The sequence below is a fragment of the Syzygium oleosum genome, unplaced genomic scaffold (assembly GCF_021117445.2).
Source record: "Syzygium oleosum isolate NSW1041296 unplaced genomic scaffold, Sole_v2.1 Sole_v2.07, whole genome shotgun sequence".
Lineage (NCBI taxonomy): Eukaryota > Viridiplantae > Streptophyta > Magnoliopsida > Myrtales > Myrtaceae > Syzygium > Syzygium oleosum.
The window spans coordinates 11,395,190-11,409,617 of NW_026607491.1; the positions used below are offsets into that span (position 1 = coordinate 11,395,190).

General features: G+C 40.3%; 1 protein-coding gene across 1 annotated transcript; it reads right to left on the reverse strand.

Annotated features, from left to right (window-relative positions):
- Positions 1-1,285: 1,285 nt before the first annotated feature.
- Positions 1,286-10,362, reverse strand: LOC115671194 (late embryogenesis abundant protein B19.4-like). The gene is made up of 4 exons (XM_056313377.1): positions 10,237-10,362; positions 8,647-8,837; positions 2,077-2,290; positions 1,286-1,704 (listed from the first exon to the last, which is right to left on the reverse strand). The coding sequence occupies exons 1-4, from the start codon at positions 10,343-10,345 to the stop codon at positions 1,541-1,543; spliced, it is 678 nt and encodes a 225-aa protein (XP_056169352.1). The 5' UTR covers positions 10,346-10,362; the 3' UTR covers positions 1,286-1,540.
- Between the last annotated feature and the right edge of the window lie 4,066 nt (positions 10,363-14,428).

Consider the following 14,428-nt stretch of genomic DNA (forward strand, 5'->3'; position numbering starts at 1 on the left):
TGGAACGGTATTGGAAGTGTTGGATCAACAAGATCTCCACAAAAGAGGAAAATCGACCAGAAGTAGCCGTGTTAAAGCGTTGGATGTCTGATACGTTCTACTACTTTTTGTTGATACGATATTGTTGTTCAATTTAAGATCGAGAGATGGAGTTTGTTTTCCATATTTTCTGCAAGGGTTTAAGATGCGCCTATGATACTGCTAAGACCACAACCATTCTGGGCAAGATGTCGTATATCTGTGATTCTGTCTCTCACCTTTCACAGGTATATTTATGATCATTATGATAAATCTCTGTCCACAGTAACAAGCCAAGCTTGTTCAGAGGCAGGTAGCGCATGAATTTTCTTTCCTATCAATTGTGGTAAATTTTCATTGCAAAGCACCTGCAGTGGAAGAATCTGACATTTTCATTTCAAAACATCAGTAATTTCATGCGCATCATCACTAGTTAAATTTGAATCTGAATTACAAAATGGGTTCACCATCCATTTTCCCATCTCTAGCGATCTATCCATTATGCGTTATTCCATGATATCCGCGTGGTTTACTATAACAGCGCATAGGATCTCCAACGATCTGCTTATTCGGTTATGGAGCAGGCTCACTTATAACGTTCTCATGTCAATAGCATCGAACGGAGTAAGGGGGTCATTCTAGGTCGCCAGATTAAGTATGTGCAGTGAAAACTAAAAATTGAGACGTGATCCTAATAGCTACAGACAAATAACGACTAAACATTGCATCGGGCACCCAATGGTCAAGAGGGAAAGGGACATCCCCTTTGGCTGGTTTCGTCAGTGCTCACCACTGATTAATCTGAAATGTTAGCAATTAATTAATAAGCACTACTAGATGAGTTCGTGTATTTTATAATATTCATGGATGGGATGCTTCCGGTTGCTCTTAGGTGCTTCCAACGATTAAATAAAGAAATAAACGGCAAAAGGACATAAAAAATTAAGATGGCTAGGTGAGAGCTGCTTGAATGAAGAAAGCAATACCTCGTTATAATATATGATTGGGAGCTAAGGAGCTAAAAAAAAAATTAGTTCTTCAATGGATCTTTCGTGGAATAAGGGCGTAAAGAGCCAAAACTAGAGGATGTCATGTCTGCCGTTGCATCCGAGTAGGTTCCAACTTGAATACTTATTTAGAAACCAAAATGAAAAAAAAATTTAAGGTCTGTTTTTGTTTGAATAAAAAAAAATTTCTGTAAATTAATTATTTGAATTTTTACGCATTTTGATTTGCTAGAAATGAAATGATCGGTCGAAAGATCATGTACGAAAATTATCTTGATATTCTTTCCAGAAGTAAGATCAAAATGCCGAGCAGTGAGAACAACTACGCATCCTATATACTTACAGTCGAACACGTACTGCAGACACCAGCTTAGTTGTACACACACCGCGCCAGCACCGAAACTTCTCACAACATACGATACAACACAGATGCTGGTGATCATATGCTAATTATCTTAAGCATGCAAACCCCCAAAAAAGGAGGACCTAGCTAAGTGCAGTTGCTGATATATGATTCAGCTCCGGTTCCTGAACTTGGACTCGTCGATCTCGAGGCCCTCGCGAGCGGCGCGCTCTCCGCCGGACTCCTCGATGGTGCTGAGCCCGCCCTTGCGGCCCATCTCCTGGTACCCTTCTTTCCCCAGCTGCTCTTTCCTCGTCTGCCCTCCTTTGCTCCTCCCTGTTGTAAACAAATTGATCAAAATCCATGTACATGTGATCATTTTCCTTTAAAACCTCCCTTAACTTAGGTTATTAGCATCATTCGGTTGAACCTCGTGCACTTGTCCTCCTTTCTGTCAGTTAAGAGGGATCTTTAGTTCATCAAAAGACTCGAATGTTGTACTGTGGAATGAAAGACCATCGCATGGGATATAAATCATGTAGCAGTGGACCATACAATAACTTGTCGTGATCCGCGTTATCGATATGGAAACTTAAACTTGAAGACACCCACGATCACGGTGTGCCGACAGTGTCGTATCCTTGTCTACAGAAAGAACAAGGAGAGTCAAGAATTAAGGTTTATCAGAAGCGACATCCATTGATATACCTTCAGCGAGGTGTTCCTGAGCCTCAAGGCTCTTGCCGCCGGTGCCGCCGGGAACCACCGTCTCTCCCTCCCTCGCACGGCGGTCAAGCTCTTCTCTCTGCTGCCCGACGCCATTTCTGTGTGTTCTCTCTGCGTCGCTCTCTCTATGAACTCGCTGAGTAGTCTTAAAGCTACAGAAGGACGATTGGAGCTGAGCGAGTGACGATGGATCGACCTTTGCATAGGAAGAGAAGGTGAAGGGAATGGAGACACGTGGAGGTGACGAGGCAGGACACGGAAAGACAAAGCTGACACGTGGCCAGTGCAGGTGCAAAAGGAATGACACGTGGGTGAACCAGAATCACTACAAGTCTGCAGGTAACCGCGACGGTGAGATCAGATAAAAAATTGTATTTGAGATAAGTAATTAATACATTCAACAATGTATAAACTAAACCCGTCTCAAGTACATAAAATTTGAATATATGTATGTATGTATATACGCAATTTATAATTTTAAGATAGTTATTAACTCTATTAGCAAATCACCATGTTATAACTGCTTGTATGAAAATGTAATATTTTAGCCACACTGCTCTGGATCCAAGCTAGTAAATTTCAATTAGTGGTAGCAAGTGCCAAAACACCGATGGTGAAAAAAATGGTTGCGGTGACTTCTTTCTAGGTAACTTGTTGGTAAATAACCAGTCCTTTTATAGTTTATGCAGCTATTGATTTTTGTACTCACGATATCAACATTTATTTATATCACTCGCTAGTATTTCGAATTTACCATTTCCTATATGGAATTACCACCCTTAGAGTAGGGGTGAGCAAGATGAACAAGATGGACTGCCCAAACCGGGACCGGACCGACCGGTTTGGTCCGATTCTCGGGAATATCGATTCGGTTCCTAGTTCCTAAAAGTGGAACTGGTTTCCGAGCGGTCCGGTTCCCGGTTTTAGGGTGGGAACCGGATCGAACCGGACTGACCAAACGAATCGATAAATATATATTTTTATAATTTTTTCATATATATATATGAAAAATATTTAATATAGGTCCCATTGGAACCGATTGTTCAATTTTTTCATATATTATATATATTTTTTCAATTTTTTCCATGGCCTTATGGGATCAAATCACAACTTCATAGGAAAGAACGGAACAATCGGTTCTTGGTTCACAAATAATATTTAATATTGGTCCCATTGGAACCGGACGGGACGGCACCCGACCATCGGTCCGGTGCACGATCCACGGTCCACAGTCCCAAGACTAGCCGGTCCGGTCCCCAGTCCTAGAAACTGGGAATCGGTCCGGTTCCCGGTTCTTGGGTTGGACCGGACCAAACCGGGAACCGCTCACCCCTACCTTAGAGTGACTTGCCAACTTTTATAAGATGAAGTTGTCGATTGTGTTTAGGCTAGCAACTCTCATTAAATTACCTACCGACATTTATTTTTTTTCAAATTTACTAAATTTTCAAATGAGTTATCAATTTTTACTTTTCTTTTTTACTTGTCGGCTTTTCTTTTCGTTTACAAACTTTTATTTTTTCCTTAACAACATCTCAAATTTACCAACTCTTGTTAAAAATACCAACTTTAATTGGATTCGCTTACATACTCTTCTCCGATCAAATTATAATTAGTTTGGAATAACCAACTCTTATATGAGTTACTTCCCAATTTTATTGTTTGTTTCATTTTTTTTATCCTTTACCGCTTATCTTCGTTAACTATGCCTTAAATTTATCAATTTTTATATGAAATTAATAAATTTTATTTAAGTGGATTATTAACTTTTTCTGCATGAGTTATCAATTAATTTTGAGTTAACAATGCTCATTTGAGTTAATTACCAATGCTTATCTGATTTTTTTCTTCTTAGTTGGGTTTGCTTAATCGAGACAGAAGCTGATTATTCATTCAAATAAAGCTTGATAATTCCATATTATTAAAAGTAAGGAGTTGATGAGAAAGGTAAATTAAAGTGACCAAAAACAAAAGAATTTTTTTTTCAGATATAAAATAAGTTTTTTTTTTTTGGATAACCGAGGTGTCCGCGCGGCCGGCGAGCTAGGGCTCAAACCAGCAGTGATGCCCGACTAGTCCTCGAGGGGGCTAGCGCAGCATCCCACCGCTACGACCCCCACTTAAATCACCGATGGGCGAGTTAATAACAATTCGAATAAGAGTTAATAATGTAAAACTAGATGGTAACTTTGTAAAAGATGACTGCTGAATAAAGCAAATAAAAGCGGTAACTCAATAGAATAGTTGGTAAATAAGTGAATCTTGATCGGGAACCTGAATCGAGATTCGAGGCCAAACCCGACTCTCTAATGCCCGTACCCGATTCCGACACATGTTATTAGCACGAATAGTGTATGTTTATTTAGGAAAATCAAATCATTGCGATGGAAAACTACCCCAACATCTATGAAAAGATAGAAAAAAGACGGGGGAAGGACACTAGAAATGCCAAAAGTTGTGTACGACGCTCACTTTGGTGCCAAAAGTTTCATTTGGATCACTTAAGTGCCAAAAGTTTACGCCGGCGATCACTTAAGTGCCAAATCGGAGAAAAAACGATCACTTAAGTGCCAACGACGAGAAATTCCGATCAAATTTAATACGTGGCTTTTATATTTAAATTTTAATGACACGTGGCATTTCCACGTGTATAATTCAATTTTTTAAATATTTTTTTCTGATTTTTTTTCTTTCTTTTCTTTTTTCTTTTCTTTCTTCTTCTTCTTCTTCTACCATGACCGGTGGCCGGAGGCCAGCCACCGGCCAGGGCCGGCCTCACCGGACGTCTCCTTCCTCCGGGCGAGGCCTGGCGAGGCAGTCGTGGCCTCGGCGAGGGCTCGCCTCGCCAGATCCGGCGAGGCGAGCCCTCGCCAAGGCCACGGCGGCCTCGCTGAGGCGTCGCCTTCCTCCGAGCGAGGCCCGGCCTTGCCGGATCCGGGCGAGGCGAGCCCCGGCCAAGGCCACGGCGGCCTCGCCGAGGCGTCGCCTTCCTCCGGGCGAGGCCCGGCCTCGCCGGATCTCGGGCGAGGCGAGCCCTCGTCGGGGCTCGCCTCGCCAAGGCGAGGTCGAGGCCACGGCGGCCTCGGCCGGGCCTCGCCCGGAGGAAGGCGATGCCCGGCCGAGGACCATGGCCGGTGGCCGGACGCCGGCCATCGGAAATAAGAAGAAAAAAAAGAAAAGAAAGGAAAAAAGAAAGAAAAGGAAAAAAAAAGAAAAGAAATGCCACATCAGCCTCTAACGAGCCACATCAGCTTGAGAAATTAATAAAAAAAATGCCACGTCGGATTTCCGGCGAAGTGGCACTTAAGTGATCGTTTTTCACAACTTTTGGCACTTAAGTGATCCGTTTGAAACTTTTGGCACCAAAGTGAGCGCCGTACACAACTTTTGGCACTTCTAGTGTTCTTCCCCCAAAAAAGACAACCTTCCTGCACGTATCTGTATCCATTTTTATATAAGGCCAGCAAAGAAAATATTGAATTAGTCTTTCCTTTTTCCTATCTTTATGGATGCATTTCATATCTTACATAGATTGTTCAGCAGCCCCGCAACAAATACGTATCGGATCGTATATTCGAATTTGTACTCATATGTGCAAACCAGGCCGATGCTAATGCCATCGTCCAAAAACTTAGGGCAAAGTTCAACAAGGGCCTGTTTGGCAACTTGTCAAATAGTAAAAATTTATGTTCTTTTGTTCCCAGAATCAGTTTGGGAGGAGAAATCCGTTTGTTAAATTTTTTGTGCCCGAGCACAATTTTGCAAAAATTGTTCCCAGAATCAGTTTTGGAACAAAATCAAGAAGCAAAAAAAAGTAACTTCTTGATTCTAGAACAATTTTTCTATTTTTGATTCTTTTTTATTTTCTTCTTTTTTTTGGTTTGTTGTTGTTCTTCAGCCTGTCGCCCGCCACCCGCTGGCGAGGGCAGCTCGCGACCGCGACGGAGAGGCCTCACCCAGCCAAGGCGAGGCCGACCTCGCCGTCGCCATGGTAGGCTTGACCTCGCCGTAGCCTGGGTTGGCGACGGCGAGGGCCGCGACGCCCTCGCCAGCCCTGGCCTGTGGCCGGTCGCCGGCGCTGGCGATCGGCCTTGGCCAAGGAAGAGAAGGAAAAGAAAGAAAAAAGAAAGAAATATTAAAAAAATTCAAAATATTATTAATAAAATGAAATTTTGTGTAGTTACCAAACACATTTCTATTTTTTTTTTCTATTCTAAGAATATAAATTTTGGGCAGTTACCAAACGCCTTCAAATACTTAGAAATTGTTTCCGGGCACAGAATAAAAAAGAATTATTTCTGAGCATAATCTGTTTCCGGGCACAGAATGGTTGCCATGCGCAGCCCAAACACACCTAGCAACTAAGGGTGCGCATGATAACCATTCTGTTCCGGAATGAGTTCCTGAACCAGAAATAGATTTTTCTATTTCTGGTTCCTGGATGAGTTTCTGAGAAAAAAAACCCGTTTGATAACGACCAACAATTTCTATTTCTAGAACAGAAACCCGTTTGATAACAGCACAAAATTTCTATTTCCTGAAATAAAAACCCGTTTGATAAACAATAGAAAATTCTATTTCCAGGAACAAAAATCCATTTTTTAGAAATGGAATAAAAATAATAAAAAATCCGAAAAATTCATAAAAACCTTTAAAAAAATTCAGAAAATCCCAAAAAATTGAAAAATTCCAGAAAAAATCATCAAAATGTCGAGAAAATAAAAAAAAATAGATTTCGGGAAAATAGGAAATTTGTTGAATTTTTTCAAAAAAAAATCAAGAAATCAAAAATTTCAAAACTTCACAGAATTGCTTAGAATACCTGTGGCCACCCACTTTTAGTGAAATTTAAATTTTTTTTTAGGTGCCAAAAAAAATCAAAAAATCAAAAATTTCAAAACTTCACAGAATAGTTTAGAATACATGTGGCCACCCACTTTGAGTGAAATTTAAATTTTTTAAGGTGCCCAAAAAAATTCAAAAACTCAAAAATTTCAAAACTTTACAGAATGGCTTAGAATACCTGTGGCCATCCACTTTGAGTGAAATTTTAATTTTTGGAGGTGAAAAAAAAGCAAAAAATCAAAAATTTCAAAACTTCACAGAATGACTTACAATACCTCTAGCCACCCACTTTGAGTAAAATTTAATTTTTTTTAGATGCCCAAATGGTATTTTATTTTTTTTTATTTTTTTTGGTTCCTAAAGAAAATTAAATTTCACTCAAAGTGGATGGCCACATGTATTCTAAGCCACTCTGTGAAGTTTTGAAAATTTTTCTTTTTTGCTTATTTTTATTTTTTTTCGACACCTAAAAAAAATTAAATTTCACTCAAAGTGGGTGGCCACAGGTATTCTAAGCAATTATGTGAAGTTTTTTATTTTTTATTTTTTTATTTTTTTCGGCACCTAAAAAAATTTAAATTTCGCTTAAAGTGGATGGCCACAGGTATTCTAAGCCATTTTGTGAAGTTTTGAAATTTTTTAATTTTTAATTTTTTTTAAATTTTTTTTGGCAACTAAAAAAATAAAATTTCGCTCAAAGTGGGTGGCCACAGGTATTTTAAGCCATTCTGTAAAGTTTTGAAATTTTTACTTTTTTGCTTATTTTTATTTTTTTGGCATATAAAAAAATTTAAATTTCACTCAAAGTGGGTGGCCACAGATATTTTAAGCTATTCTGTGAAGTTTTGAAATTTTTTATTTTTTTTATTTTTTCGGCACCTAAAAAAATTTAAATTTCACTCAAAGTGGATGGCCACAAGTGTTCTAAGCCATTCTATGAAGTTTTGAAATTTTTGCTTTTTTGCTTTTTTTATTTTTTTCGGCACCTAAAAAAATAAAATTTCGCTCAAATTGGGTGGCCACTGGTATTCTAAAATATTCTGTGAAGTTTTTAAATTTTAGAATTTTTTATTATTTTTTATTTTGTTTTTTGGCAATTAAAAAAATTTAATTTTGCTCAAAGTGGGTGGCCATAGGTTTTCTAAGCCATTTTGTGAAATTTTGAAATTTTTTATTTTTATTTATTTTTATTTATTTTTTTCGGTACCTAAAAAAATTTAAATTTCACTGAAAGTGGGTAGCCACAGATTCTAAACCATTCTGTTAAGTTTTGAAATTTTTGATTTTCTGTTTTTTTTTTCTCACCTCAAAGATCGTGACTTTCATATGAATATGTGTGTTGAAGAAAATGAATTCCTCGGAAATGGTTCTCACTTTTGTTCCAGAAATGAAAAATCAACTTTTTTTTGGTTCTCATTTCTGGTTTCAGAATCAGTTTTGGAAGCAAACTTGTCCCGGAAATAGAAAAATGAAATTGCGTTACCAAACGGGTTTCTGGTCCAAAACTGATTCTGGGAACAAAAAAACCAGTTCTGAACAGAACCAGAATGGTTTTCATGCAGCACCTAAGTCTCATTCATTCATCCTCCCAAGTACACATCATGGTTTAAACCCACACGCCTATGGGTGCATCGACCATCATCTATCACCAACCTAATTTATTGCTTCCTGAACGCAAAAACAGGAAACACCGAACTAAAAACCCTACTTAACGAGAGAGAGAGAGTGTTCAGCTCTTGGTTCAGAACTTGGACCTGTCGATCCGAATGCCCTCGCAGGCTGCACGCTCGCCACCCGACTGTCGCCGGTGCTCAGCTGGCCCTTACGGCCCATCTCCTGGTACCCTTCCGTCCCCAGCTGCTCCTTCCTTGTCTGGCCTCCTTTGCTCCTTCCCGCATGTTGAAGACATCGGATCATTACGTACCTCATCACTTGAGATTTCTTGATAGTTATGCCCTAACTGTGTTTCTTACCATATAATGCCACAGTTCATTATATGATGAAATTCTCAATAACGTAGTGGATCTCAGCACATTCAAATGATAAGACATATATGCTACATTGTAGGGCAAAAAAACTTCTATATATCTATTAATTACAAGAACGGCCGAACATGGCTTTCCAATTTCAACCTCGAAGATTAAACCTTCAATGACAAAAGGGTCGTCCATGTTACAATCATATTCCCGTATAAATTTATCATATACTAACAAAAATTTAAGTGACATTTTTACTGATTTATTTTCATGTTTGCAATAATTCCCAGTAAATCTTGTTAGTGCATGTAAATCAAGACCCGAAGGCCATCCGAATTCCAAAAGGAAGTATATAAACAGAAACAACCAGCCTTTTCTTTCCTCCAAAATATTTCTCAAAAAGGACACTTAGGGCGCGAATGGTAACCATTTTGCTCCAGAAATCAAATTTTTGCCAGAAATTGATTTCCGAAATTCTTGCCAGAAATTGATTTTTGGAGGAGAAATCTGATTGATAAAACATGACTAATTCTGCTCCAGAAATTGATTTCTGGAACAGAAATCTATTTTTATTTTTTTATTTTTTTGGGCAACTCAAAAAAATTAAATTTCACTTAAAGTGGGTGCCCAAAGGTATTCTAAGCCATTTTGTGAAGTTTTGAAAATTTTGATTTTTTTGGGCACCTCAAAAAAATTAAATTTCACTCAAAGTGGGTGCCCAAAGGTATTCTAAGCCATTTTGTGAAGTTTTGAAATTTTTGATTTTTTGATTTTTTTGGGCACCTCAAAAAAATTAAATTTCACTCAAAGTGGGTGCCTAAAGGTATTCTAAGCCATTCTGTGAAGTTTTGAAATTTTTGATTTTTTTATATTTTTTGAAAAAAATTCACCAAATTTCCTATTTTCCCGAAATCTGACTTTTTTTTATTTTCTGGAAATTTTTATGAATTTTTCTGGAATTTTTCAATTTTTATGCATTTTCTGAAAAAAAAAATTAGTGAAAAAAAGAGAGAAAATAGGGAGAATGCATTCTGGAATAGAGAAGCTATAAAAAGTAGCTTCTCTTTTTCTTGCCCAAAACTCATTCTGGAATAAAAAATGCATTCTGGAATCAAGAATGCATTCTGGAATCAAGTATTTTTAACAAACGCATTTTTATTCCAGAATGTAAAAATTGCTCAAGAATGCATTCCGGAAATTTTTTAACAAACGCATTTCTGTTCCGGAATGCATTCTGGAGTAGAATTTCTACTCCAAAATGGATTCCATGCGCGCCTTCAAATTATGATAGGAAGAAGAAAAGGCAGAGTTTCACCTTCAGCCAGGTGTTCTTGAGCCTCGAGGCTCTTCCTGCCAGTGCCGCCGGGAACCACCGTCTCTCCCTCCCTTGCACGGCAGTCAAGTTCCTGTCTTTCCTGCTGCGACGCCATCGACTTCCTTCTCTCTCTCTCTCTCTCTCTCTCTCTCTCTCTCTCTCTCTCTCTCTCTCTCTCTCTCTCTCTCTCTCTCTCTCTCTCTCTCTCTCTCTCTCTCTCTCTCTCTCTCTGTGCTAAGACAAAGTTTCAGTTGTTATGATTCGGAAGCTAAATGTGACGGTATTCAACTAGCAACATCGTGGTGACACTTTATAGAAGCGGGACGAGAACGAGCGCTCGCGGGCCGGCATGACATGTGTACTGGTGACAAGGCAAGAGAGCTCGAAGTTAAAGACTTGACACGTAGGCCATGCAATGACACGTGTCGGAGATCTGGGAACAGAACGAGAAGGACGAGGGACGTGGAGGCGACATGTTCTTGAAATGCTTTCAACAGCTCTCGTCGATAGCGATTCACTCAGCAAAAGACAAGAAAAGGAAAAATGCGAAAAAGTGCTTTTTGATTACGATTCATGAGAAATTGCGACTAGATTGGGGCTGTGAATTTCTTTAATCCATGATTTTGAGAGTCTAACTAGCATGTTCTTGCATGATCTTCGTGCGTTATATTAATAACCTCGTGGTCGAACCAAACTTCTAGGGAATCATCTCAGATTTAATATATAGTTTTGTCTCCATAGATCTAAGGTCATGTGAACCTCACGGTCTTGTTTTGCAGGTGAAATTTGACTATTCCTATGTTCAGTTTTGATTCTAGATCGATTAGTGATCAGCTTCTACGACTTTTATCTTATCTGAAGTAAGAATATACATACTCTCATCTCTCCCTCTGGTCGACATTTCCCACGTTTTCTGTTTTGTTGGGTTAAAGTGCATATTTAGGTTCATGCCCATAAGTTATTAAAAGAAATTTACGTTTTATTACTTAGCTAAAATACTTGATCAAATAAACAAAATTTCTCTGTGGGGGCAACAATAGATGAATTCTATGAAGAGTTTTCATTAAGGATAATCGATCTCGTTTCTTCTACTTTCTTATAAATAACTGTATATATTAAGTTGCCCGTGATCTCCATGCATCATCTCAAAACCTGAGAACTAAAAAGACATTAAAATGGAGGCACGATGATTGCATTAGCAACGACGAAATCCATCCAATTAGTCCACGACTAGATCTGAATTAGAAGCAATATTGGCATACCAGTTTAATTTTGAACTAAAATGAGTCGTTGTTCGAACTAGACAATACTAAGGGCCCATTTGGTAATGTGCCAAACTGTGAAAATTTCTGTTCTTTTGTTCCCAGAAATAGTTTGGGAACAGAAATGCGTTTGGTAAACTTTTTGTTCCTGGGCACATTTTTGCAAAAATTTGTGCCCAGAAACAGTTTTGAAAGAGAAACAAGAAGTAAAAAAAAGTTGCTTCTTGTTTCTCGGTACAATTTTGAGAATGAGTTCTTTTTCTTTTTTTTCTTTTCTTCTTTGTGTTGTTCTTCCCTGGGCTGTGGCCGATCGCCGGTGATCGGCTGGCCGCCGGAGACCGGCCATAGCCTAGGGCCGACGAGGGCGTCACAGCCCTCGCCAGCGAGGGTGAGGGCTGGACCCTCGCAGCCTGGGCGAGGAGGCTCGCCGTCGATCATGGCGAGGTCGGTCTCGCCCAGATCGGGTGAGGCCGAGCCTCGCCGTCGCGACCCACGGCGAGCCGACCTCGCCGTCGCGACGACGGCGAGGCTCGGCCTCGCCTGATTTGGGCGAGGCCGGCGATGAGGTAGGCGGCGAGGGCCACGACGCCCTGGCCTGTGGCCGGTGGCCGTCGCCGGCACCGGCGACCGGTCATGGCCAAATAAGGGAAGGGTAGAAAGAAAAAAAAAGAAAAAAAATATTAAACAATTTAAAATATTATTAATAAAAATTTTTTTTGTGTAGTTATCAAACGTATTTCTGTTTTTTTCTATCCCAGGAATAGAAATTTTGGACAATTACCAAACGCCTTCAAATGCTCAGAAATTGTTTCCGGGCACAGAATCAAAAAGAATCATTTCTGAGTAGAAATAATTCTCGGGCACAGAATGATTGTCATGCGCACCCTAAACGGATACTAAACAATGCATCTAATTGGACCCAAATAGGGCGAAGCACAAATAGTGTCGATCCACACCCATTTAGACACGCTGATGCCCGGGCAAAGTGTTTTGGGCTTGAAATCCAACCTGACGAGCACTCAAAAGAAATTGGGAAATGGCCTCGACACTAACTAGGTGCGATCAAGAGAACCTGTGGAACCTACGGACCTTGTGGAGCCAACGAGGTTGCGTAGGTTCCAGTATGGGTATTAGAACTTGTAAGATAAGTTCTAAGTTCCAAGGTTTCGGTGTCGGAAAGTACATGGTAAATTCCAATGTTAGGGTCATACCACCCTGTACCTATGCAGATTACCCTATAGAAAGGTACAAGTTACCTCGTCTAATATTCCCCAAGTGAATATACGTGTATGTAATTATTCATAACTTTCTCTTTGCTTTATGAAATTTTCACATTTTAATATGTGAAGGTCCTAACTTATCAACAATATCTAACCCCCCCTCTCTCTCTCTCTGCCATTTCTACCCCGATGTATCTTCTTAATTCATGCTCTCAGTAGTGTGAGATATGTCCATGTAAATTTCTAGATTTACATGACGAGTGAAAACTGATTTATTTCTTTATCTTTTTACTTTTGATGTTATTTTCGTTTTAGGATTATGCACTTTTAGAGATGAATAAGTATTTTATCGTCTAATTCATCTAAGACTCCGTCCGTTTCTCAGAAAATGTTACATTTTTTGAAAAATGTTACATTTTTGGGAAATGTTTTTCATAAAATCATTTTCTAGAAAAATAACGATATATTTTTGTGTGAAAAGGAAAATCAAATTAACATACACTATTTGGGCGCTAATAACTTACGTACAGGCAGCCAATGAACCAAGTATGGGCACCATGATCCCAGGTCTAGTCTCGATAAACCTCAACTCAAGCACGGGCACTTGGGTCCCAAGTAGGGGTGTACAAAGGAACCGGGAACCGATTGGATTGCTCGGAACTGGACCGGACTAGCCCGAAACCGACGGTTCCCATGAGGACAAGTCCGGTTCTAGGCGTGGAACTGCCGATCCGCCCACTTGGACCGAACTGGTAATATATATAATTTTTAAGAAAAATTTCAACCAAAAAAAAAAGAAAACATTTTTAGAAAAATGAAAACCATAAAATACCTACTTTAAAGCTCGACTCTCAACTCCTATCAACTCACGGCCGCGCCTCTAACCGTTCATCGCCTCCCTCTCTCACTCTTGGTCATTTTCATTTGCGTGAAACTTAGTGGGATTGGTTTCATAGATCTACCCTGGAACCGGACCGAACCGGCAGTTCGGTTTCCGGGCGGATCCATGGAACCAACGAGTGGTTTCCGATTCCAATTTATCGGAACCGGTTCTTGGTGGGCGGTTCCTGGTTCCATGTTGGGAACCGCCCGCCTGGACCATACTCACACCTAATCCCAAGCAAGAGCATAGGCACTAGTGCCTCGCCATAGTGCCCGTGCCAGCGAAACCTTGGTACCCGAGATCATAGATGCCAGGTTGGAGACTAGGTTCTTGTTGTTGAGTCCTCGACAATTGAGCTGTGATCATCATGGTTGAGCCTAGGATGCTAGTGTCCGTGCCTTGAATCCTGATGATCGGGCCCTCTTCTATAGTGCCTGAGCCATGATTCCCAAAAGGCCAGGTCGAGATCCATTGAGGCCATACCCAAGACCATAGTGCCCATGCTCGGGTCTCTGGTGCCCAGGCTTGAGACCTTAATACTAGGCCTACCTCGATGGACTCGGGCCCTACCTTGGTAGATCCGGATATAGGCTTGAGTGTTGAGGACTTGGGCCTTAGCCTCGATGGGCTCGGGCACGGGTACTAGGGTCTCGAGCTCGACCTTTGTGGAACCGGGCTCGAGCGTTGGGGCATCGGGGCCTTAGGCTAGGCCTTGATGGATCCGGGCACTAGCGTCGCCAACCTGGATACTGGCACTAGAGTTCCGAGCTCGAGCTTGATGGATTCGAGCCCCGGCATCGGGGATTGGGGCTCGAACATCGAGGATTGGGGCT